The 26,052-nt window shown below is 42.7% G+C and overlaps 2 protein-coding genes across 3 annotated transcripts in view; both read left to right on the forward strand.

The window, feature by feature from the left end:
- Positions 1-17,579, forward strand: part of thada (THADA armadillo repeat containing) — a 94,988-nt gene extending 77,409 nt beyond the window's left edge. For both annotated transcript variants that reach the window (XM_046402875.1, XM_046402876.1), the window contains exons 35-38: positions 1,217-1,367; positions 1,587-1,706; positions 13,076-13,242; positions 14,524-17,579. In XM_046402875.1, the coding sequence (XP_046258831.1) occupies positions 1,217-1,367; positions 1,587-1,706; positions 13,076-13,242; positions 14,524-14,841 (756 nt within the window). In that variant the 3' untranslated portion in view covers positions 14,842-17,579. The remainder of the gene's footprint in view (positions 1-1,216; positions 1,368-1,586; positions 1,707-13,075; positions 13,243-14,523) is intronic.
- Positions 17,580-17,750: 171 nt separating this feature from the next.
- Positions 17,751-21,497, forward strand: zfp36l2 (zinc finger protein 36, C3H type-like 2). Its single transcript, XM_046402879.1, has 2 exons — positions 17,751-18,086; positions 18,314-21,497. The coding sequence occupies exons 1-2, from the start codon at positions 17,997-17,999 to the stop codon at positions 19,514-19,516; spliced, it is 1,293 nt and encodes a 430-aa protein (XP_046258835.1). The 5' UTR covers positions 17,751-17,996; the 3' UTR covers positions 19,517-21,497.
- The last annotated feature ends 4,555 nt before the right edge of the window (positions 21,498-26,052 follow it).

The following is a 26,052-nucleotide window of genomic DNA, read 5'->3' on the forward strand; positions in this document are numbered from 1 at the left end:
AGTTGGGGGCTGATGTGATGTGTCTTCTCATCAACAAAATAGCTACTTTTAGAGGTAATAAGTTTAAATTGTTTTATGTAAATGTTACTTTCATCTGTACCTGTGAGTGCAACTTCAACGAAGCCTCTTTGAAGTTTGTTGAAAATATCGAATTCGACACCCTTTGCTTTGTGCATGAAAATACTCAGATTAGGAGCTTTGAATTCAAAGGTATTAGATTCACATGGAGAAAAACATTAAACTGCTGTAAAAAGCCACCAGCTCATTTACCTCTGATTTTCTTTTATATCCTTAGGACTTTTCCCCCCAGTATGTATAATAGGTTGGAATTTACTTTCATAATAATCTTTAAAAGTCTTAAATTGAACTTTTTGAAACCTGCAGAAATCCTACTGGTAGCTTAACTTTGTGCTCTCTGCCCATAACACAAGACGTCTTGTCACCTTTTCATTTGTAGTTCTGTTATCACCCTTGGTTGAATGTAGAAGGTTAAAAGTTTTACAATTCAATTAACTCTATTTAGCTATTTATTAAGCTGTTTTATATTAAAACCAGCCAGCCATTGCAGCCAGTGGTCTTGTAAGCCAGTTTTCCTCTTTGCAAGTGACAGTAAAAAACAAAACAAAATATGTTGTAGACTTTCAACTCAGAAACCAAATCTTTTTGGACGTTTCCTTACCAAGAAGTCATCATGTGTGACCAAAATAACAATGCTGAGACAACCATCTGAATTTGTTGTAATGGGGGTGATTAAAAGTCATCATATCTCAACCCAGCTGAACAGCTGTGGGAGCTTTTGAAGTGATATGTCATATCATATGCTCTGCACCACCATCATCAAATCACCAAGCACGTGAATATCTATTGAAAGATGCTGTTCACAGAGTCTCTGCCCAGTAGCACTGAAGCTGTTCTGTAGACTCGCATTGGACCAGCACTTTACTGACAGCCTTTCTATTGGCTTTTCCCTTTGTTTGTCACCTACCTTCATCATTTTATGGCCCCATCCAATCAAAAATAGGATGTTTCCCCACCATCAAATCATCATGTGTGATCAAAAAAGGACTGCGGAGAGCAAGTGTACATTTTGACACGTTAAGCCCATGTTCATCAGACTCATTCTGTGTGATACAAGTAACTTTGCTGAAGGGACTGACTTATTAAAAATACTCCTGTAAACTTTTATTCTTGTGTTTCTGATCTGTCTGTCATCCAGGGTGCGAGTGCAGTGACTTGTTTAGCTCAGTGGGGGGTGCTGGTATGCTCATGCTGCAGTGAGGAGCAGCCAATGGAGGTGAAGCTGACGGCCGCCAAGGTGTTGGTCAACTGTACAGCCACAGTGCTGAGCAGCCCTCACCTGCCACTGGGTGGGTCTTAGTTATAGAACCACTTGAGGAAATTTTTACCTCTCAGGCAGTCAAGATAAATATCAACAGAACAGAGTGTCAGCAGTAGAAGTCACGTTTGTGTAAAAAAATAAATAAATAAAGAAGATTCTTTATGAAATCATCATGTTCTGAAAACAGTTAAAGGGCAAAAAACATCATCTTGTGACTCAACAGTTTTTGTGTCTGTGTGTATGTCAGGTCTGTCCACTACAGTTTCTCTGTGGAAGAGTCTGTTTACGCTGCTGCAGGATGAAGACCAGGAAGTCCGAGATTCAGCCTCCGACTTCATCTGTATGCCAACACCTCTTCTCAGCACAGGTACACCCTCACTTACACACACACAGGTCTGTGTAAATACACTCTCATAGACTATGCAGTATACCATACCTGATCAGCACATATATAAATCCATGGTCCATGGTGCTCCCGATATGCACGTTTGATGACTTGGAACTTACATACACGCTCACTCAAACACATGCTATGTGGCTTAAGGTCAGTGAACTTCCACTTAACATAGTTTATGGGGGGGGGTTGTCTTTCATTGTTTAGGGAATGTTTGAGGTCTGTTTTCTGAGAAACTGTATGATGGCAGGCCTTACCAAATACCTCAAGTACACACACACTAATGACAGTCTTATTCCCACAAAGTGCCCACCCAGTTCTCTCTCTCACACACACACTATCAGAGGCCTGACAGCTGCCAGCTCTCAAGTGTCCCTCACAAACAGCCACAGTGCAACTTCCTGTCCTCACAACACTAACTTCCTGTATTTTCCCAGCTTTCTTCCACCCTTATTGTGTCTGTCGCAGCTGATAGTATCTCATAACATAACACAAGACAGCAAAACATGTCCTCAAATGTCTCTGCAGCCCCTCATGGCAACGCTGTTTATGGATAGGAGAGTAGAGTCATGGGGGAAGGCTCAGCTCCAGCAGCGGTTATTTTAGCTGAAATGGACGTGTGACCACAGTTTTAGTTTATCTACTGTCCATTTACGACAACTGAGAAAACTCTTTCCTTTAAAGGCAAAATGTGTTTTATGATCAGGAAAGCCCTTTAAAATTCCTGGATGTGTTTTTGATACCAGGATTTTATCTTAAAGCGATGTGTGTGTGTGTGTGTGTGTTCTATATGTGTTTGTGTACATACGGCCAGACGGGGTCAGATAAGCTGTCAGCTAAATATCAGATAGGATCTCAACAGCATGACGAAGATGGAGAGTTTTTCTCTACTACAGGAAGAGAACACAATAGGCATAATTACACAGTGGGTGTGTGTATGTGTGTGTGTGTGGTGAAAAGAGATTTGGGTATCCTTCTTTGTCCATCCATATTCACTGCTCATTTGGAGATTATGGTTTGTTTGTGTGTGTGTTACTTACCGTAAACTGTGCGTTTGTCCCAACTCTTTTGTGTGACTTCTGTCAACCGGCAACAGTACTAGAAAACCTACTGCAGCCTTTGAACATGCATTGTACTCACAACAGGAATTTAGCACACAGAACACTCAAAGAATAAGTGAGACACTAAATTGGTAATCTTGTATCAAATGAATGAGTGACTTAGCCAACAAAGTCGAATTCCTCATGTAAATGAAAAACAACAGAAAAACCCGAAAGAAATCACATCCCTCTGGCTGTTACAAAAAAAAAAAACCTTCAATTAGAAAAATATGTCATATTTCTACTTTCAAAGCATAAACTTAAGTGATGCTTCCAAACTTAAATACACATCAGTGAGCCAGGAGGACATTTTGGTACTTGGGTAGCTATGGCATTTAATGAAGTCATCATGACTGCATGGTTGCACTTACTGCTGTCACAAGCAGTGTATGACTGTGTGTTAATGCATGGTTGCCAACTTCGTCTACGTCGTCTACACTACGTCCACGTTTCCATTTTAGGGCAGACTTATAAAACAAAAATGATCTCCATCCAGACAAACGTTTAAGCACAGTTTCTAATTTTTGTCCTTACTAACATGCCTAAAAATACATATCATATGACCATTCTCGTAGAGACGGGACATGTGCCTGCTATCGGAGAGAGAATAGATGGTCTGCTCTGCAGTTGGTCGTTTAGCTGCAGAAAATACTTACATTCACCTTTTTCTTTCTTTTTATACTTTGTATTTTACATTAACAGTATCAGGGCTGGTAACGTCAGTAACACAAAATGTTCATTACTGATCTTCAGAGTTACTTTGGAGAAAACCTGTTCATTGGCTGTTCGTTATTCAGTACAGCTGCACCTAGGCTGCAGAGTTCTGCTTTGTGTTCAGAAATTGATTTCGAGAATGGTCAAGAGCTCAAGTTACTCTTAAAGTTCTTCACCACGATGGCAGACCTGGAGTTTGATTTCGGCAGTTGGATACCTTTGGCTTGGTGACCAGCAGATTGGCTCCCTGCTGTCAGGAAATGGACACGGACTAGCCTGACATGCTATTCCACACCATAGCTGTATAGTGCAATGCTGTGCCAGTGGAAAAACAACATGACTGTGTGTTTGTGTGTGTATGTGTGTGTATGTGTTTGTGTATGCCTTTCCCATTCCCAGCCAGCCAGCTAGTCCGCCCATGTTTTGTGTGTGTGTGTGTGTGTGTTTTATGACCTGCTGTTGCAGAGTCAAGTATCTGAGGTGTTAGCTGCTTCAGATGGAGGTGACGACCCTCAGGCCCTTTGATATGGAGGACAGTGGAACATAAGACTCGTTCTGCTACACCCACACACACACTCACACAAAGGGACAAAATGCAAAACGCAAAACACTCATCCCCCGTTAGAAAGAAAGAAATTTAAATTTCAAATGTAATTTACATTTGTAAATCTGCTTGAATTTAATCCCAAAATAGAAAATAGCTCAGTATTTGGTTTATATTTAGTGACAGCTTAAAAACACGCTGACACTGTTGTGTCTATAAGCAGAGTATTCCTAAAATGCTCAAGTATTCCGTCAAAATTTGGTGAAATCACTCCGGTTAGTTTGGTACATTCAGTATGCTGTACTCTTGGTGTGTTTGCAAGTAGAGGGACTATTTAGTATCACTGGCTAAGACAGTAAATAGCAGATATTCATCATCAAGCGAGAGCAGGACTCACCTTACTTTTATTAAAGTGCATGTGAATGCTTTGCAACTTTTTTGCTTCATGTTAAAAAAAGGATAGATTTTTCTCTTTTAGTCTGACGAAAATATCCTTTGATTTGAGAGCAGGCAAAACCCAAATAAACCACTTTATTGTGTTTAGTGAGAGAAATTTGTGCAGATTCACATCAGGTTAGTCGAGGCTCCTCTTCCCAGAGCTGTGAACCACAGTGGACTCATTGTCTTGGACAGGAAGAGCAAATCTAATTTAACTCAATCCCACCCTCCAATAGCATCATCACCACCACCACCACCACCACCACCCACATGCCTCCAGACTAATTGAGTCTGAAATCAAACTCCACTCGCCCTCACTGGACCTCCAGCACTGTGACAGACTGTGGACAGGAACAGAGGGGTCACTTTATATGTGGAGCACTGAAGGGATTTGGATTGGACGTCTGTGTGTAAAATGGCACTGATTAGAATTCTGATTGAGAAGACAAAAAGGGCTAAGGGGACTGGAACCACCATCAGTCACACAACAAAATTTTTGTTGATTACATATCAATTTGCAATGAGTATTATCCCATGAAAAGCTGTGACAGTGGGACAGAAGCAGAATAAAAACACAACTTGCAGACTGCAAATTAAAGCAGGATATAATAAATCCTAGATTTATTAGGTCATACAGATCCATAGATTCCTATAATGAGGCTTGTGTGAATTGTATTAGTATTTACTATAGGTGGCAAAGCAGTTCACAGTCAGTGGACTCCTCCACCGGGTATCTTCTGGAATATCGACTTCCTGCTCCCATGGATGTGAAATGCCCTAAAATAGGAGGCTTATTTTCAATATAATAAAACTTAACAAAACAGATATTGAACAGAGAAGTTGTCGAAAATTGATTGGAAAACTGACTTCAAACATCATATCATTGTGGCAAATAATAATAAAAAAACAAAAGACCGAAAGCTTTGATCAGCCATTACCCTGATTTACACTTTGGCTTTTGTACAAATAAATCCATTAAGACATTTCATATGTGTGCTTCAAAATAAAAAATCAACAAAACAAAAAGGCAAAGGTCATGCTTGAGAAATCATATGAGATCAGACTGAATCACAATAAAAAAGGGATCGGATAAGAATGGAATAATAATAACCACACAGTCTAAGTCTTGGTAAAAGCTTGTTTAATGACTGTGTGTTTAGTCTACCTTTAAAACAGAAAGTGTTGTATTCCGGAGAGTAAAAGGCGGCCTCGGGGATATTAGATATTTACTGTTAGCATGCTTTTGTCCCCTTTATTTCCAGTCTTTGTGCTAAGCTAACAGGTTGCTAGTGATAACCTCATGTTTGCTGTGCTGACATGAGAGTGGTATCTAACTCCTCATCTAGCTTTCCACCAGAACGTGAAAGCGCATATTTCCCAAAATGTTGAACTGCTCCTTTAAATAAAGCAGCTTTTCCATCAATATATATGTAATTCCTAAATTATTTCAAATCTCCCATCCTGCTTTTTGTTTGTCAGTCATACTGAAGTAGAGTTCAACTCTCTTCAAAAATGCAGTCGTGGCCACACACCCATACACACACACATGCTGACCTTTTTTTTTTTTTTTTTCAGGCCGTTCTCAGTGAATCATTATCAACCAGCTTGCCTTGGGTGACCTACTTACAATAAAGCCAACAAATGTCTATGCAGAATATGCCATTCAAGTGTCCTTTCCCCCCGTTTTCATTCATTTACAGTGGGTGATGCAGATGAATGGACGTGAACGACCTGACAGTGCTGACAGCCATTTATTTTGGCGCAGCACTCACTCAGCCATTAAACCTGGATTTGTTAGTTTATGTTGGCTGGGTCGCTGAACAAGGACGAGAAAAGCGTTGTGTCACTAATTTGAGAAGAAAGCAAAACAAAACAAAACAAAAAAAAACAGAACTTGGAGGAACTTGTTGCTTTTAGAGAATTACTCAACTTTTGATTTGCAGCTTTAACCTTTACTTTTGGAATAAATAAGCAGTTATTTCACCCTCCAGTGAAAACACACCAGCAGAAATGGTGTTTTTGCTTCTTTCGACATGTTTAACTGAAAGGGCAGCATGGGGAATGAGATTTTAATGATTTAGTGGGTGGTGTGAAATAAAGTCACGTCTGCAGTAATGACTGCTGTCTGCACGCTGTGCTGAAGCTGTGCACTCACTGCAGTCCAAAGCAGAGGGTCGTGGTACTTGACTTTGGTCAGTTTTGAAGATGTGTTTCACAGCTCAGACTGAGTTGTCCTCATCATACATTTTCTCATATTGTGATTGATGATAACAGCAGCTCGAGGAAGCTCTAGAATTTGCTATAGCTGCCGCTGTTCTGACTTCTAAACACCACGCTAACACTTTAGTTGTGACAGCTTTCATGTACTAGAACTGTTATATTTTGTCCTGATAATTTCCTCACAGAAGCAAAGAGAGAAAGAATATTTTGGACTTATCTTGTCAAAGGTAAACAAAAAACAAAACAAAAAAACAAAATTGCTAATATTTCTTTACCATTTCCAAGATGAGACAAGAAATGACACACTGCGTTGTTCTTCTCTTTAAGGTCACCGTCTGAATCCATCAATCAGTTTTCACCTCCTTCGTGCTGTGTTAGCCAGCCAGTTTTACATTTTGTGGAGATTGTGATGTCAGATTTGATTTTAACTTCACACTAACCTTATCAAAAGAAAGACAATGTCGCCGTCTTTTTTTGACGTAAGCGTTGGGGTTGACAACAGAAAACCAGACAACATAAAGCCATAAGTACTGTTTACGTGACGGACACTTAATTATGTCTGAATAACACAGCACAGCACTTTTGAAGGGGCTCTTTGCACATTTTGCACAAAAACTTTAGTGTAGTTGTCACAAGGAGGACTACTCAGCCTGTGAAAGCAGTTGTGTCATTTCTTCTGCGGATCAGGAGGATCCATCTAAAGTTTTAAAATGTAACCATGATGGTGTCATCATAGGATCTCGATTAAAATCTGGTATTGAGTTGTATTATAGGAAATGTAGTATCCAGTGTTTGTGGAGCTTGCCCCGTACTAGGCCCAAATATGCTGCATTTGAGTTGTACTCGTAAGTCGTAACTCCGGACTAACTCTGTTAAAACGGAGTTGGATGCCTTCTATTTGCCACAACAGAAGATGGCGTGTTTCTAATGTTATTCAGCCATTGTTGTGATCCAACATGGACCTACAAGCAGCACCAGTTGATACAAAACACGTTACGCAGTATTTCATGCCTAACAAGACAATAGCTATATGCCTATCGACAGCAGTAAGACAGTGTTGTGTATTCAACTCACTAAATTGGACACAAAAAAGACAAAAGCGCTAAAAACATGCAAAACCACAGCTTTTATTTACAGTCAGTGCTTTGGGCAGCCATCTTAGTTTATAAACTCGGTGTCCTCTGAGGCTGACAGAGTTGCTGATTTGAAATTCTGACTTCGGGTGGCGTTCATCGGAAAAAAACTCAGAAAACGACTTCCGAATGCAAATCGAATGCAGGGAAAGTCAGGACCTCTCAGCGTCTGGTGCTCTGCGCTCTTTGTCTCATGTCTCATTGGAAAACAGATAGGAGCCTCTGTAGGCTCCCTGTTGAGGCAGCTATTGGCTTGTATTTGTTCCATTGACTGAACTAACCACTGACCGGGTTCTTGACAAATGCTGCTACTGTGAGCTCCAGCATATTCTCAGACCATTATTTTTATGGTAATGCTCAACATTCACACATTTTTGTGCTGTTATTATTCGAAGCTGTGTTTCCTGTTGATGATGTTGTTGTTGCTCTTGGTCTCCACACTCCCTGTTTCTCGTCAGCCACCAGAGGAAGTCAGGGCTGTAAAGTGTGTGTTTTTATTTCACACCTCCGTCTCTATCTCGCACCTATGCTTCCTGGTGTCTCGGCTCCACTCTAGCGTCTGCCCACAGATGCTCCGAGTGAGGAAGAAAGTTTGTTCCTTTGTTCTTTTTTTGAAGGTGCGTGTTGTGAGTGTTTTTCTGTTGTTGGGTGGAAGTCTTTTGGGTGGATTTTCTGAAACCCCAACACCCACTGAGATCACAGTCTTTGTCCAGGCTGTATAGAATAAAGACATGACAGTGGGGCAGAGCAGGTGTAGCTGAGGGACCTGTACAGTACTATATTGGCAGGTTGGAATGGGTGTAGTTGAAGCAGTAAGTGAAAGGTGGGTGGCTGAGCAGACACATGAACTCCCAGTACAGTGAACATGATGACACCAGTGAATGGATGAGTGTGGGGCGGGAAGTGTTATCTCTCATTTCACTGCCCTGACAGCCCGCCGTAATCGCCCCCCCGTACCCCCCCTTCCACTCCATAGGACATCTGACCCCCCACCCAGCTGCAGAGGCTGAGTAAGGATTTACTGAACAGCGATGGTCTCTTCACACTCTTAATTTAATTCGGTGACTTTAATGGCACGACTGTTGATCGGACACAATGAGGCTGCAGCACTGTGCAGAACCTTGATATTCCAAAACCAGTAAACCATTTTAACCTATATTGTTGTTCCGTTGTACTGATAGTTTGTAATCACTGATGTTCTACATTGTAGCACATTCAGTCCTTCATAAAAATCCTCAGAAAAATTTGTTATACATACACTGTTCATATTGATCTGTGTTTTGTCAACAATCACTTTAAACAGACTATGCAGTGCACTTATGCACAGCCGTTGTGTAGCACAGCAGAATATTGAGTATTGCCCATGATGATATGAAGGCTGGTAACAAATAAAGCCAACTGCGGTGAGAAAGCAGAGATGCAGGTTGCACACTGTAAGCTCTTCAGCTCTTGTGCCAAAGCAAGAGGAAGAGCACACAACTCAGTGTCACTCTGACAAAACAGTCAGTGCAGTGCAGTGAGTCAGGGGCATCCCGCTGATGAAACTGCATGAAAGTGCAGGAAGAAGACCAAGAAGCAAACCACAACCCGCACTCCTATGCGAGCAAGTATGACAAGCAAACACTCATCTGGTCTAAATAAAGTTCACCTCACTGGCTACAACGCTAGTAGCAAGCTAATATTAGATAGCCGATCCTGAACTAGACTGTTTGCTTACCATTCACAGACATTGTAAAGGGGAGGAAATGACTCAGGATTAGTTTGCTTTTGTATGAGATAAGATCAACATCTAAAATCTCACAGTTGTGTGTGTAAGTTGTTCCTTGTTTTTGTTGGACTACTTTTTCACCTTTATTTACCTTTAAATCTGACAGTGGAGAGATGACGAGAAATAACGGGAGAGGGGCGGAGGTAATGCAGCCAGACTCAAACTGTGGATGCTGGGTTGCAGGATTGTTGAACCATGTTGAGTCATTGCACTGTGGGACAACAGTACACATCAGCATCACCCTCAGAAAGACTTTTTCTAGTGTGCATACTGTGGCTTGCTATGGTTCCCTTACATTTACATATAAAGCACTATCTAAAAATGAGGTTGAGTCCTTAATAAGGAAGCCAAAGAGCTACATTCACTTTAAGAAAAAATATTAAGAAGCTCAGAATGGTTTAACTGTTACACTGTTTCCACAAGCAGCACAAGGTTAAGTTTTTCCCTGACACTCCTGCCCTGCCCAGCTCAAATGTACTAGAAGAGTGCCAGTAGATGTAGCGTGTGCCAGTGGATGCCAACTGCACAACACACACACACACACACGGCCTCACCCCTTTTTATTCAAACCTGTCCATTCGCCAGCTGGCACTGATATTGTCATCTGCAAACACAAGATTGTCTGACATCAACTCATACAGTCTTCCAATGCAAGCAGAACTTACTCAGGAATAAACTCATGCCAGCACACACACACACACACACACACTACACATGCAATGCACATGCCAGTAACACTGTGAAAGACAATCCCCTTGAGAAAAGGACTATTCTGCGCCAAAAGCCAGAGGAGGGAAATCGCGTTAAGCGACGTGTGAAACCTCCGTAGAAAAGTAGATAAATTGAATGCAGCTAAAATTTCCTATTATGTTCCTATTATGGGGGCTGCAAAGGCTTGACATCAGAGGCAGAGCTGTCCCAGAGAGAGGCGGCTTCTTGGTAAAGAAAGGAATTTGTCACTCAAGCTCCCAAACTCTTAAATCTCCTCTAATACGGTACAATCAGCAGCCTCTAATGTTCACAGACCAGACTCCCCTCTCCGCTCAGACTTCAGGCTCTGCTTCGATTTTACGCCTCTTCTCTGAAGAGGAAAAACAATCTGGGTTCCCAGCACTGAGTGTGTGTGTGTATGCATGTATGTGTGTGTTTTCTTTTTTTTTTTTTTTACTGTATGTGTGCTGATGGGGGTCCATATACCTCCATACCCTCCCTCCCTCCCTCCCACCTCTCTTCCCATAGTGGTAGTGTTTTGGCTAGTGGCTCTCAAAGCCTTTTGAAGTCTCTGGTGTTATCTGGGTGTCAGCTGTGGTGCGGATGGTCAAGGTGGGAGAACAACACTCTCACACAGTCACAGACACACAACCTCTGTGTCAGATAGTTGCTGCATGGACAACTGGAGTCGTTAAATGAAGTCATATGTTATGTTTTCCCTCTGTTTGAAGTGTGTGTGTGTGCTCATGACAGGCCTGCCCCTCAGTGTGTGTGTATGTGTAAAAGCATTTCATCAACAGATGACTGCTTGTAAGAACTGAAAAAATGAATTTAGTCACTACATGTAAAAAAAAAAAAAAAAAAGTCCATTCATTAACACATAAACAGGAAGCTAAGGGCATGTTTAAATTCGCTGCACATCTGTATTGGTGCAACAAGCAGAATAGTTTTGAATCCGCTCACACACTCAAACACACACACACACCCTGATCGTGGTTGGGTATGTGAGTTATAGTTTTGTTTCCCAGAGGGCCATCCAAGCTCAGAAACGACACACATGCGCACACACTCACACTAAGTTTGGAACATAGCATTAGCCCCGTTAAACTCTGCAAGCACCAACGGCTTCATACACTCAGGAAACAAGGTTACTGAGAGAAATTGGGTGAATTGTTTACATGCAGATGCCCATTAGTTAGATTGCTAGTCTTTACTTCATATTTGATAACCTTGAAGCCTGTAGAGGGTTTTTCCGCTGGGAAACTTAATTTCAGTTTGTCTTTTAATTAGACCATGGAGACAATACTGACTCTATATCATGCACAGCCAGTCTTACATATACACAGCATGGCCTAGAAATCTGTTTACCGCTGCAGAAATCTAGACACAGTAATTCTAACTGCTAATATATGATCATTGAAAAGAAGAGATGTCCAACAGCTAAGTTCGGACTTAGCCTTTTTATATTGTAGGATAATTAAGTGGTGATGTACACGTCGCTACATTAAAGCACATACAGGCTAGTTCATTAGCTCTGTTTTTGAAGGATAGCATAATGGCTGTCGTTATCTGTCGCTGTCACCACTCGTTTGTCATCTGTCAAGTCGCTCATCATTATAAATGTATTAAGTACATTTGTTGTTCATTAATAAAAGGGTTAGGGTTAGCTAAGCTAACTGAGTGCTAACAAACACCAGCCAGTCAGGCATAATTAATGTACAAACATCTAGTAAACTGGAACAGGTGACATCATCCTACCTGTGTAGCAGACTGTATACAGGGACATTTTGTGTTTTGAATCTTATTCAGTGTGTAGTGTTTTGTGTTAAGTGAAGCAGTTCTTTTTGACATGTAGAGTAAACAGCCAGAAGGTGGCGCTCTCATCTTTGTACATACATGCCAAAACCCTGAGTAAAATGATTCTGTGTAGACTGCCAGAGTGTAACACATAACATGTTCGACTACATAATTAGTAAAATGTCTCATTTACCCAATAGGTCTCCACATATTGAAAAGTGAGAAAATGTTTGAGCTGTAGTCACACCGCCTGTTCTTGAGTCCTCCAATCACAGCCACTGCACAGCCACATGATCTGATTTTTCTTTGTTGCTCATTCGATTCGATTACTTATTTAATACTTAAATAACGGCATTAGAATTAATTTACACCAAGTTACACTGACTTGAATAAATCGAGACTACCAAACTAAATGACAAGTGACGGCTGATATCCTCCAAAAATGTCCAGTTTGCTGTTGATGACTTCACGTTCCCTTAGCATGACTTTCAGAAAACATGTCTTCACTTTTGAGATTTTGAACTCTGAAGTCTCTTTTTAGTCACAACCTCTTACCTCATTTTGACCTTGAGCATAACCCTTATCTCAGCGCTGACGGCCTCTGGTCATTCCAAATCTGCACTGTAGACTGAAGGTGAAGCAAGACCAGCCACTGCCTGGTTGACTCAGTCTGCTAATGACATGGCCACTGCAATGGAAGCCATGTGAGGGAAAACTGAACAAAATCGCATGTACCCAAGCTGTTTGTAATTTGTAAAACAAAGATCATTTCTGATCACTGAGCATGCTTGTATTTTATTCGTTCATATTCTGAGTGAGTTCGGTACTGCTTACTGTGCAACTGTAAACTTTGGCATGTCTTTAATAGAGTCCTGTTGACATGAACGTGTGGTCTCTTCTATCCTGACATGTGGCAGGTGTCTCCGTGTGTCCTCCGGTAGCAGTGGACTCGGGCGTGGGTCTCCTGTGTCGGCTGTTTGAGCTGTGGGGACAGGTACCGGCGGGTGTCCTCACTCTGACAGAGTGGCTGCTGGGAGAAGAAGAGGCCAATGGTGAAACAGTTGCAGACGAAGCTTGCGGTCTGGTGAGACACTGTCATGTGGCTTTGTGACCATAGTGCAGAAACATACCGACAGCTAACATTGTTACAGAGTCATACAGGAACATCGCAAACAGTACAAGGAACAGCGAGATATTTGCAGAACACTGAACTATGTGTACCTGCGATGATTTCCATCAAGTGAAACCGGTGACAGATGATGACTGACGTGGTTTCATTTTCTACAGAGATTGTTCATTGACTGGTCCTCAAGAACCAATTTGATTATCAACTGATTTTGTAAAATCTAAACTCACCACTAGTTCCTCTTCTTAAGGCGCCTGGCAACAGCTGACCAACTGTTGAAGGAACAACATTTCAGTGTGGCTGAGTTTCATAACAAAAGACTGGTTGACACTATATTAATCCTGTGATTCAGGTTGGTTTAATACGCTGTCTGTAAAGTGTGGGGTCACAGGTGCAGACAGCACTACATTTAATGTTCCTCTCTTCCTGCTCTTGTTTTGTTCTGCTCACAGTGGATGTCAGAACAGCTGAGTGCTTTAAGCCAGTTTACCTGTTTACTTTTGGTTCCTATTTAGTTGGTTGTTTCTTTCAACTCAAAGTAAATGGTTGTAGCTTCTAAATGTCTTTGCCTGTAAAATGCATGGCACGGTACTCTTGAAGCTGTACTGGTCAATATTTAAGCACTAACTTTGGGTCATATGGTAATGTGTGATGCACAAGGTGTGGCAAGCCTACAGAGGGAAAGATAAAAGCAAATGAATGTTGAACTTTTATTAGCTGGTCATAAGTACAAGTCCAGATGCTGATGTCGCTCTGCGTCTGTTAATGTGTAAATAGGCAACAGCTTGCTGGCAAGTCCATCACCACACTTTTATAATAGCTGATTAATCAGTTAGTCAGTTCAAAGAAAATTAGCTGCCAACTATTTTGATAATGGATTAATCATTTCAGTCATTTTCCATGTAAAAAAAAAAAAAGTCAAACGTTTGCTGTTTCCAGTTAGTTTCTTAATATGGGAAATTGCTGCTTTTCTTTGTCATTTATGATAAGAAATGAAGAGTCTTTGGGTTTTGGACTGTTGCTTGGACAAAGAAGCAATCTGAAGATGCCACTTGACTGTGGGAATGCCTTATAGACTAATCGATTAATCACTTAATCGTGAAAATAATATTTAGTTTTAGCCCTACTACTACTACTGCTATTATATAATGTGTTGTTTTCACAGCTTGTTCTGTTGCCATAAGTGGCCAAAAAACCCAGGACATCCAGTAAATTGCCTCCCATTTTGCTTGTGACCAGGATGAAGAGGACTTCCTGTTCGAGAAGGGGGATCTGAACCTGTGGGCTGAGCCGGTGCAGTGGGTGAAACTGCTTCACAGACACCTGGGCTCCCTCATCCTGACCTTCAGGCAGGCTACAGGAGGTGCAGGACTCGACCTGGTGCACCAAATCCATACTCTGTCAAGTCGGGCCCAAGCCAAGGCACTGAGCTCCCAGCAGGCCCTGGACTCCCTGCCTGCACTGCCCCAGTTCTCCTGCACCATGGAGCACGCCCGGCTAGTGCTGCGGCACCAGAGGGCCACTCTGGCTCTAGATGTTCTTGACAGGCTGAGGTAGAGGAGTCAGCTATGTCTGCCTTCAATTAGACCAAATTTTGAATTTTAGGAAAGATGTGTTAAATTCCACCGCAGATTGGCTTTGTGGTCCAGTCTTTTTATTATCCAATCAAGGGAATGACAGAAACAGCTTCTTTTTTTTTTACTCTGTACTTAACTCTGACAAATGTTGTCCTCACTGAGTACAAAGTGAGCTTAAACTTTTATGATGACTGTTCCTCGATGGCTTTTAAATTAAATATTATGTCAGAAATTACAACATTTTTGATTCTAGTGTTCTGTTCAAGTTCAGTGTCTCACTTCAAATAATAAAAATGGACACTGATAATATTATCACTGTGTGAATATGTGTGGAGAAATCTTAAGCCATAACAGTAACTGAGGCTGAGCGAGTGAAAACCAGCGCTCCATGCACTGTTCTCTTATCAGTGGGAATGTGTCACACGACAAACTTCAACAGTGTCAGTACTGAGCACGCAGAGCGTCCTGCTTTCTCCACGTCCAGCGGGGGATTTAAGGTCGGAACAAAACAACTCGGCGCCTAAAGCTTCGAGCACCAGCTTCAATGGCGCGATTGTGCAGCAGCCGAGCTTTATGACTGAGACATGGGATTGTGAAAGCAAGTGTTCTCTCTGACACGTCACCAGAGTTGTATTTCAGTATATGCTCTGACTCCTACTGTATGTTTATACGAGGTGTTATTTTCCTGTGATATTTAATTTACTGCAGGATTCTTCCCATTGGACTGTGTTTTTATGCTTCCCTCTACTTTTCCTGGTTATGTAATTAGGACAGCACAATGGACTACTGTCCTCTGTGTGTGTGTGTGTGTGTGTGTGTGTGTGTGTGTGTGTGTACACATGCGTAAGAATATGTGCGTGGATTCATGCTGCCCTCTCATACAGCTGGACCCTTCTCCCTCTCTGGTAGCCATGTTCCCTGTTACAGTAAAACTGACGTAATGTTTTGGAACAGCTCAACATCCCCCAATAAAAACAGAGCCGTGTGATGGGAGAGCGGTTTCTGCGGACGAGGACATGTTCAAGGGATTTCTCAGGAGCCTCTCCTCATCTGTCCTTCACATTAAACTATTTATCACAACTTCCAAAGCGCAAATAGTCCCGGGGCAGCCCTCAGCCTAATTTTAGGGTTGGTAGTAGTAGATTCCAAGCTCTTATGTCACTTGTTTTTCGCCTGTTGCTATTTTCTTTTTTTTTCTTTTTTTCTTTTTCCTCACTCCCTTCTTCTCCAACCAAACCATTCAGCACAATATTGAATCATATCACAGAAAGAAAATCATTTTTATAACCACACTAAAAATTATGATCCAATATGGAAAAGACTTAATGGTAACCAGTGTGTCAGAAACTGGTAGTTTCTTTTGATATGTGTTGTGCAAAGTTTTTCACCCTCCTGACCAAAATATCTGCCTTGCGCAGCCCTGTTGTAGAGCCCCATCCGTCTGCTGCCAACTCTGCAATTTTTCCACTGTGGTTTTTGAAACTTGACATGACTCCAACAGCAGAGTGGAGTAGTTTGACATTTTCATGTGAACATTCTGCCATCCTGGGAAGGTTACATCATGCTGAGACAGGGGCAGCTTAATGGCAACCGCACTGCACTCTTTGTCTACAGAGGAAGGTCTGTGGTGACTGGGTGGCTTTGTCGAAATGACCAAAACATCCCTAAACATGGGTGCTTCTCTGTGACTGGAACTCTATTTTATCCTCTCTGTGAGAAGAGGAGACATAAAGACTCCACATTTAGGAGGATGACATTATTACAGCCAAATGGGCCTGAATGTACCTTGAAATTTTTGCTCCAGCTCTGCTCGGCAGGTGGCGCCACAGTCTGTACCTGTCAGTTCCCATTTTGCTCTCATGGGGGCAGTGTTGCTCTGCTGTACCACATGAAAACCGCATTCCTGCAGTCTGGGCTCTGAGATTGGGAAAACAAGTTGGGGAGGTACTTGGAAGAGAGGCTTAAAAAGATTTAACCAAAGTAAATCCATTCTGTGTTTATAACGACTCCACATGTTGTGCTTCAGGAGTGACATTTCTAATCTAAAGGTGAAGTCAACTGTTTGAAGTTTGACACAATACTAAAGTAGGTCATGTGAGCACAGTGGGCATGAACTCGCCTGTTTTCCATGTCTGGTAGACTGGAATAGGCTGCTGTTGCACTGTGGATGTCGATTATGCAACCAGTGGATTCTAAAAATTGTAATGCACTCTGCCTGGACTCCTCTCCTCTCATACTTGTGGTCTCACCCCATCCACATGGAGAGAGAGAGAGAGAGGGAGAGGCAGAGTTTCCTTCCATTACAAATACATGTGGCAGCTTCCAAGTGTGGTGGTCCAGAGGCTTGAGGGGTGGCCTGTCACTGGTAGGTCGCTGGCTCAAAACCCCGGGACTCTGCTGGCAGGTAGAGGGTGTCTGGGAAAGCTCTTCATTTAAATTCAGCCATGGAGCTTTAAGGTAAGGCAGCCTTCCTTACACCCAGTCCCCTCTTCTCACCACACTGCTTCATTAGAAGACCCAGGTGTGTGTGTGTGTGTGTGTGTGTGTGTGTGCATGGTTCATTTGCTGGAGAAGGACTTGAATGCATGCATGATAGACGTCCCTTGATGGTTCTACATTCTTTCTCAGCGAGAGTCAACCCCAAAAAGCAAAACCAACTTCCACAAAATTGGTTGTGTGATTAAAACAAAAAAGAAAGAAAGAAAAAAAAAAGTTTTGAGGAGTGTGAGGGGGATTGAGGTTGGAGGGGCTGGGGTTGGATTTCAAGGCGTGGTGTTAAAGAATAGGCGGCCAACCGGTGAATGGAAGGTTTTTTTTTTCGTGAGAGGAGGGGAGGAGGCGGCTCCTTGCAAAAGTTTGCAGAGACTTGCGCTCGCCCCTCCCTGACCACCGCCAGCCTTTTAAACCCTGGCAAACAAGTCAGCGCGCACAGTGAAGCACTCTGGCTCAGCGCTTCTCGAGGGGAGGCAAATAAAAGCCACCTACAACTCAACAATACAAACCTATCCCCCATTTTTCTGCCTTCTTTTACGGACTTAAACTGCACATAAACTTTTAAAGCAACTTTTCTACAACCAAAACCAGTCGTGGCACAAGTTACCGCCCGTCGCATTCAAGGATCCTGGTCGGTCCTCCATGAAAGAGGGAGCGCGGCAGCAAACTTGGGGAAAAGAGATGTCTGCGACCGTCTTGTCTGCCTTCTACGACATGGACATGCTTTACAAGGTAAAACGTTTGATAAGATATGAGGTTAAAGTGTTTGCACTCGGGGACGAAGCACTTCAGCGTAGCGTTTAGCTGACTTAGCGTACATGAGCTTTAGTGGCGTTAGCATGTGCTCAGCTGCAACAAGTTGTAACGTTGTGGGGAGAAAGGTCCGAAACATGACATGCGGACAAAATAGTCCCTGAGTTTGTTGCATTGCTAACTCTTGCCTCTTTTCTGTCCTGCAGCAAGATAAAAGCATGAACATGAACGCCCTCCACATCAACAGCATGCTGGACAAGAAAGCGGTGGGGGCTCCGGTCACGACTACGGGCTCCGGCGGCTCCTTCACGCCAGGATTTTTCCGCAGAAACTCGACTAGCAACGTGGAGGCGATGAACAACGGCAACAAATACTCAATGGGCTCCTACAGCAGCCTGAAGGAGAACACACCGAGCAGCAACAGCAGCGCCACGGCCCTCATGAACAAGGAGAACAAGTTCCGCGATCGCGCTTACATTGAGAACGGAGAACGGGCTGTGCTCCAGCAGAAGCCCGGCTCCCAGATCAACTCCACCCGCTACAAGACCGAGCTGTGCCGGCCCTTCGAGGAGAACGGGTCCTGCAAGTACGGGGAGAAATGTCAGTTTGCTCACGGCTACCACGAGTTGAGGAGCTTGTCCCGCCACCCTAAGTACAAAACTGAGCCGTGCCGCACCTTCCACACCATCGGTTTCTGTCCTTACGGCCCCCGGTGTCACTTTATCCACAACGCAGACGAGCGCCGGCCTGCTCCGGCCGCCAACGCTAACGTGCAGGCGGGTGAGGCCAGGTCGGCTCGGGAGCTGTGTGGCTACGGCCACAGGGAGGTCCTGCCGCCGCAGCAGCTCGGCTACACCCAGAGGGACAGACCAAAGCTTCACCACAGCCTCAGCTTCTCTGGCTTCTCCACCCACCACGGACTCGAGTCTCCCCTGCTCGACAGCCCAACGTCCCGAACCCCACCGCCACCCACCACTGCCTCCTCCTGCACCTCTGCCTCCAGCTTCTACGAGGAGGTGCTTTCCCCCAACTCCGTGTCCTGCATCAACAGTGCCTTCTCCTTCCCCAGACAGGACCATAAAACCTTACTGCCCCTCCTGGCTGTGCACACCCCCAGCAGCTACGCCAACAACCACTCCACCGGTGCCTACTACGGGAACATGCAGAGCAGCGTGTGCCCGCCCTCCCCTCCGACCTACAACATGAGCCACTTGCAGGCGCTGCGTCGCCTCAGCGAGTCGCCGGTGTTCGAGCCTCCTCCCAGCCCGCCAGACTCGCTCTCTGACCGGGAGAGTTATGCGAGCGGGTCCCTCAGCTCTTCCGGGAGCCTCAGCGGCTCCGAGTCCCCGACTCTGGACGCTGGAAGACGTTTGCCAATCTTCAGCAGGCTGTCGATTTCAGACGACTAACCGTGTTATGTTTTCATGTGGATTTATGGACGGGTCAGGCAGGGTGGTAGAGGAGCCAGGCGGTGTCAGTGACTGAGGTTGACTGTCCTTTTAAGCAGAGGATTCCCCGATTAAGCCCCCTCACCCCCAGCCCTCTGTCCCCGTTTCAGAAGGACCCACCCTGCCGAAGTGCCTTTGAGCAAGACAGTGAATCCCTAGCAGCTCCACGGGTGCTGACCCTACTCTGACCTCCCTGGAGGGGGGCAAGAGAAGAGAATTACACCCACAGGGATCAATAAAGCTTCATACAGTTTAAAGTGTCCTTGACCTGGCATTAGTTTAGTATTTTTTTTTTCCTTTTTGTATGTAATATAGCTGTATTAAAACTTAGATAGCAAACAGAAGGCATTCCATCAGTGCCTTGCCCAAGGGCTCATGGCAGCCCCTTTCTCCCTTTTGCTCTATCAGGCAAGCCACACTTTTCCTGGGATTAGATGTGTGGGTAACATGACTTGACAAGAAGAAGAGACTGTAAGCGGTTTTCAGATTTCCTCCCATCCTGCCAAGAATATGCCTTGACTCAAAGTAACAATTTTTTTTCTTTATCAAAGTGTGTCATTTTCTTTCCTCTCTGAAAGCTTCAACTTCCATTCCAGATCTGTCTTCTCTCCCAGCGCCACCCAGTGGTTCGTTTGGTTAGTCTAGTTTGTTGCTTGGTTAAAAAGCACTCTTGAGTTGGGTTTGTTTGGGGAAATCACTGCTGATGGTTGAATATATATTTTTTTAGCTGTTTTTGAGTGATTTACATAGCTGTGCATAACTGGCTATGGACTATTTAACTTATTTATTATCTTGTGAAAAAAGTATAGGCTACATTGGTAATTTGTGTCCATACTGTATTTATCAAGTATGATGAAGCAATAGATCTATATTCTTTTATGTTTAAATTATGATCGCCATTATTAATCTGCATAAAGTGGAGTGTATGTTCTTTTCACAGTAATATATATATTTTGTTTTTTTTTCTCCTTTTTGTAACTTCACTTGGTTATTTTTATTGTAAATGAGTAAAAAAAAAATCTTAATTTAAGAGAACGTATGTGATATTTATTTCATTAATTTTGTTTCCTTGTTTACGTTTATTAAAAAGAAAAGTTTGCGTGATTGCTGTTTGCTCCTGAGGTTGTGTGTCAGTGCTGTAGAAGGTCTCTCTTTTTTTTTTTCTTTTTTTTTTTTTTTTTTTTATAGGAGGATCCCTATTTAGATGTTTCTGTAGAATGTATAAACAGTGTGGTTGTACAGGCCGTCCAAACCTTACTTTTTGTTGATCTAGATCAGACATCAGTGACAAAGAACCCAAGTCAATAAATTAACCAAAAAGTATTTTTTTTTCTCTCTCTCTCTGTTTGCACGAGGTCACACTGTGATTCCAGCCACGTGCTAAAGAATGTAGCAATCCCTTGTGCCCCAGTATTATTGTGTAGTGCCTATGGGGTTCACCATCTTGACATGCCTTAAAATTAACCAAATAAAGTATTTTTTCTTACATGGCATCTTTTATACACAGGTTGAATTGAATGTAGTGTTGGATTCTGAACTTTTTTTTTTTTTTTTTTAATTAAGGTTGTTACCACTCAGACACTCTGATTAAAAACAACCATAACCTTTCTAAATCCCCATTCCTTTGATTGTTTTGATTTTCTTCGCTCCGTTTTTCTTTTTTGATATTGAATTCTAGTCTGAGTCTTGAGTTTGCTGGAGAGGGAAGTGGATGAACACGTTTCGTTTGTACATAGTAGGTACAGGGGGATGCGCACTATGTACTTTTGACTACTTTATCAGAAGTAAAGCTTTTTGAATGTAACAAAAAAAATGGACAAAAAGACAACGAGAGTTGTAATATTTTTTGGGGGAGTCAGTTCACTACAAATTGAGTGTGAGACTGTTAACTTTGTACTGTACATTTTTTGTAGTTCTCCCAATAAAAGTCATTTAGAAAAAGTTTCAGACTGTCAGGCTCTGATTTCTTCTACCTGTGAGTATGATGGCAGCGTGACATCTAGACGTCCCATCAACAGTGTGAGCCAGTGCTGGCTCTCGTGTTGCCCACACAGATGTGACAGGCACAACTACTGTCTTCCTCCTCCAGTGGAATAGGTCTGAAAGCAGAGGGGATGGAGTGTGTCCTGGGCGCAGTAGATAGAGTCCTAGTTTCCTTGCTACACTGCTTGCTTTGGGACCTTTAGGTGGGCCTGGCACAGCAAGTATTTCCCCTTGTTGTTCATGTACAGTAAAAACACTGACAAGTTAGTTTCCAGAGAAAGGCATGACACTGAAAAAAGTTCTACAAAAGTAGAGCTAAAGAGCTATAGGTGCGCTCTGGCACAGGCAAAATCTGATCATGAGGTCCCTGCAGGAGCATGAAAACGCACATCACAACATCACCACAGAAACCTGAATAAACTATGTAATATTACATAATCTGTGATGTTGTGTTACGAGGTAGTGTGATGAGTGATACGTCTGCACCATCTCAGATATGACATCTGGAATTTTAAAACGGAAAATGTGTAGGAGCCACGTCAAAGTCATTTAAATGTGTTGATGGCTCAGACTGGATCCATCAGGATAAGATTTTAAACTTTTATTATGTCATAATCTTTTTTTTCTGACGTAAAGTACACTGGCACTCATAAAGTATATAAGGACACGAACCAGAGGTGGACAAGGCAGTCAGATCCTCAAAAACTGCCTGGTATACATCGTAAATAGACTATGATACAAGTATACATTAATTGTAGTATTGCGCTACTGTTGCTGGTCAAAGTGAAGTTATTTTTGAAGTGCTTTATACAGGGTTAGGTAGCTCAGTCCAGTGGTTCCCAATTTAGGGATCAGCCCCCCCCCCAGGGAGTCACAAGATAAATTTGAGGGGTCATGAGATGATGAAGGGGATACGAGAAAAGAAAATAACAATTTCTTTTATGCATACAATGGGTGATTTCACATGGGTACTTAAAGGAGAGTATCTGAAGAGGAAAAATGTGTTTTTGGTGGAACTGCGAACAATTTATGATCAAGGGCTCCATTTTTTTTCATGAGGGGTTAACAAATCAAAATGGTTGGAACCTTCTGGTTACACTTTGAACTGTGCTTTTTGTGAACGTATCATGTGTGTTCTTATGTAAAATCCCAATCTAACTAGCTGGCAAATAAATGTCATGAAGTGCAATATCCTCCTCTGAAATGCAGAAGTCGGAGAAGACATGTAAAGTAGTATTAAATGGAAGCACTCAGTCGTGATAAATGCTCAAATCAATGAGCTTCAGTCACATTGGAAAGATCCTTGCTGTTGCACCAATGAATCTTTCAAAGTAACCCATCACAAAGCTGTTACGGTCAGTGATACCACTGTGGTCTGAGGTCAGTTTGGCTCAGATAGATGTATCAGTCTGGGAATTGAACACCACCCATTAACCCATAACTGATTAACTGTGCAGCTGTAAATGTGTGTCTACTATCAGTTCCTTGTGCAGGTAAAATAGGGACCAGCCTGTAGCGGGGCAGCTTAGGCTCGGAGAGTCCTATTTGGTCACGTCTAGACCAAATAAAAACCCTGGCCTACATTTTAGTGTGAAGCCACCGTTGTTGTGGTGCCTCCATTTCCAGGAGTCTTTCAAAGAAGAACCTTTTTCTGTGGGCTATTCTGTGAAGTTATCAGTGGTAGCAAAGGCATTAAGAAAATAAAAGGCCCAGGAGTCATGTGGTGCCGGGAGTTCACGCCAAGATAAGGCGGGCTGATAAGAGTCCTAGCAAATATTTACTGTGTCCTCGGATTTCATAATGAAGTGTTTATCAGAGCAGAGCCAAAGAGTGCACAATGCGGTAGGCCCTGCCAAGTAGGATCCACGTACCTGTGACTCAGTGTGTGTGTATTTGTCTGTGTGTGTGTGAATATGAGTGTGTGTGGCTCAGTATGTCAATCAACAAACCCACATATAATGTTTGACTGAGTGTATTAACGTACATATGTTATGTCTATAAAAGACTAATGTTTCTCTATAAGGATGTGTATGTAATGGTGTGTGTATGTGTGCACACACACAGGGGTCTTGCCGGTTAATGGATCTTGAGGTCCTACAATGAAAGGAAACACTCTCTGACTTGTGATTAGGGCAGGAAGAGTCCCACTTCCCGGCCACCACCCATTTCCACCTCTTCTTCGTCCTGCTGTTTTTTCTCCTCCTTCAGTTTCCCTCCTCCTCTGTAGTGACGGCTTCGAGAAGTTACTATTTGTGTTCCACTGCTGCACTGGGAAGCTTGGCTCGTCCTGGTATTGTTTCAGCATGCTAAGCCTAGACATGGGGTCAAGTACTAATAGCACATGCTTGTTAGACTTTGCTTTAGTCTACATTGGTGCCAGATGGGTGGCAGTTTGCCAAATAAGAAAGCAGAGAGCAGAGGTCGTTAATTATCTTTTTTGAACATTCCATTTGATATAATTTTTCCCCCAGGTTTGTTTTTGTTGATTTAGTAATCAGAAGATTAAAGAGATTTCAGTGAAATCTTCCGATCTTTAATGAGGTATAATTGATGCTCATAATTAAGCAATATAATTAACTGGTAATCTGGTTCCAGAGGCCTGCAACCTGATGAAAAAAATGCTCATCCTTTTACAAGGAAATTCAATCGAACGCAACTGGACTTAGCTATTTGTCTTTGAAGATGTTTCACCTCGCTTGACTACTAGGCTTGGACTAGGACGCAGGACTAGTCCCTTGGACTAGGACGCAGGACTAGTCCCAGCCTAGTCAAGCGAGCATGAACTGATGAAGCCTCTTGGATGAGAGGTGAAACGTCTTCAAAGACAAATAACTGAGTCCAGTTGCGTTCGATTGAATTTCCTTGAGATAACCATGACCTGGATGAATGAGAATATTCACAGGCTCATCCTTTTACACTTGAAAAGTTGAATCCATAAACAACAAAACACCCTTGTTCACTTTCGTTGTTGTAGTATACCTCGGCTGGTATGACACAGTAGCTAAGTACTAGCTAATGGTAGACAGCAGCTAGCTGGTCTCTGTAGTGGAGCAACACATTCTCATCTTAGCTTGTCACTGACACTTTGTCACCTTGTCACCTTATGTGCAAGGCACCCTTTAGCATCTATGGACAATGTGCACAGCCTCAACTTGTGCTGAACATGGGATAGCACTTTGGTTAAGTTTAGGAAACAACATTTGGTATCACATGGGATACAAATTCCTCTTCTCCCCTCCAGTCAACCCTGAGGATGTGTTTGCTGTGGAAGTACATTAAAACCTGCTGCATCTCATCCAGACATAGAGATCTCTTAGACTGCCAGGGGCTCTCCCATGATGCACTGAGCTCTCTCTTCCTCTCCCTCTCCTTCTGCACACATTTATGTCCCATTAATGCATATCACAAACCCAACTTCTTCCCTGGAGTCCTTGTGCTTTCTCGTCTCGCTGGTTCCCATGGATCGTGGCTGGACCTCCTGCTGCGGTCCTGCTTGAAACCTACTGCGATTACTACTGTTCAGTCATAATTTATTTTAATTCTCTTACTACTCTGTACAGCTACTACCATTATTTTTTTTACTACCATCGTTATTGTAATCACTATAGTACCTTCTGTATACTTCATGATTATCATTATCTACAGTTCCAATACATCTGGTATTACTGCTGTTGCTACGCATCTCTGTTTGTGTGCTCCTTCTCTAACCCTGCACTCCCCTCTCCCTCTCCCTCTCCCTCTCTCTCTCTCTCTCTCTCTCCCTCTCCCTCTCCTTCTCTCTCTCTCAACCCAAGTAGTCAAGGCAGATGGCCGCCCATCTAGAGCCGGGGTCTGCTCCGAGGTCTCTGCCTTCTTAGAGGCAGTTTTTCCTCCCCACTGTTGCCAAGTGCTTGCTCATGGAGGAAAGTTTGGTTCTCTGTATTACAAAATTTAATTATAGAGTTTGGTCTAAACCTGCTCTGATTGGAAAATGTCATGAGATAGCTTTTGTTGTGAATTGGCTATGTGACTGGCCTCAAAGAGAAACATATTCTCTTCATGGGCTGGTGGATACCAAACTGAAGCTAAAATTAGAGGTAACATTGGACAACTCCATATGAATATATATACCAATCCCAATATCTGTACCTGCTAAATGTATAAACAAATTTTGCTAACAAGATCATGAGAACCATAACATTCATGAGGTAATAACGTGTCAATGTTGTGTTTTTCACTTGTGGAGCTGCCTCTTTGTGCCCAAAAAACCCAACAACATAAACAAACAAACAAACAAAAACCACTAAACAACTGAATCAAGAATATATTTTTGATTCTTTTCTGTACATACAGACAGTTCTTACCATTCATAAGGAACAAATGGCAGGCAGAAAATCTCAGCAATTACAGTAAATATTAACCTTAAATAAGACTGTTGTTTCAAGAAAAAGCTACAGTGTACCACATTTGGGTATATTTTGTGTTTTTTTATGAGTTAAGAATGCTATTGGAGTGACTTAGTTTGGCAGTAACAA

The sequence above is a fragment of the Scatophagus argus genome, chromosome 10, assembly GCF_020382885.2.
Source record: "Scatophagus argus isolate fScaArg1 chromosome 10, fScaArg1.pri, whole genome shotgun sequence".
NCBI lineage: Eukaryota > Metazoa > Chordata > Actinopteri > Scatophagidae > Scatophagus > Scatophagus argus.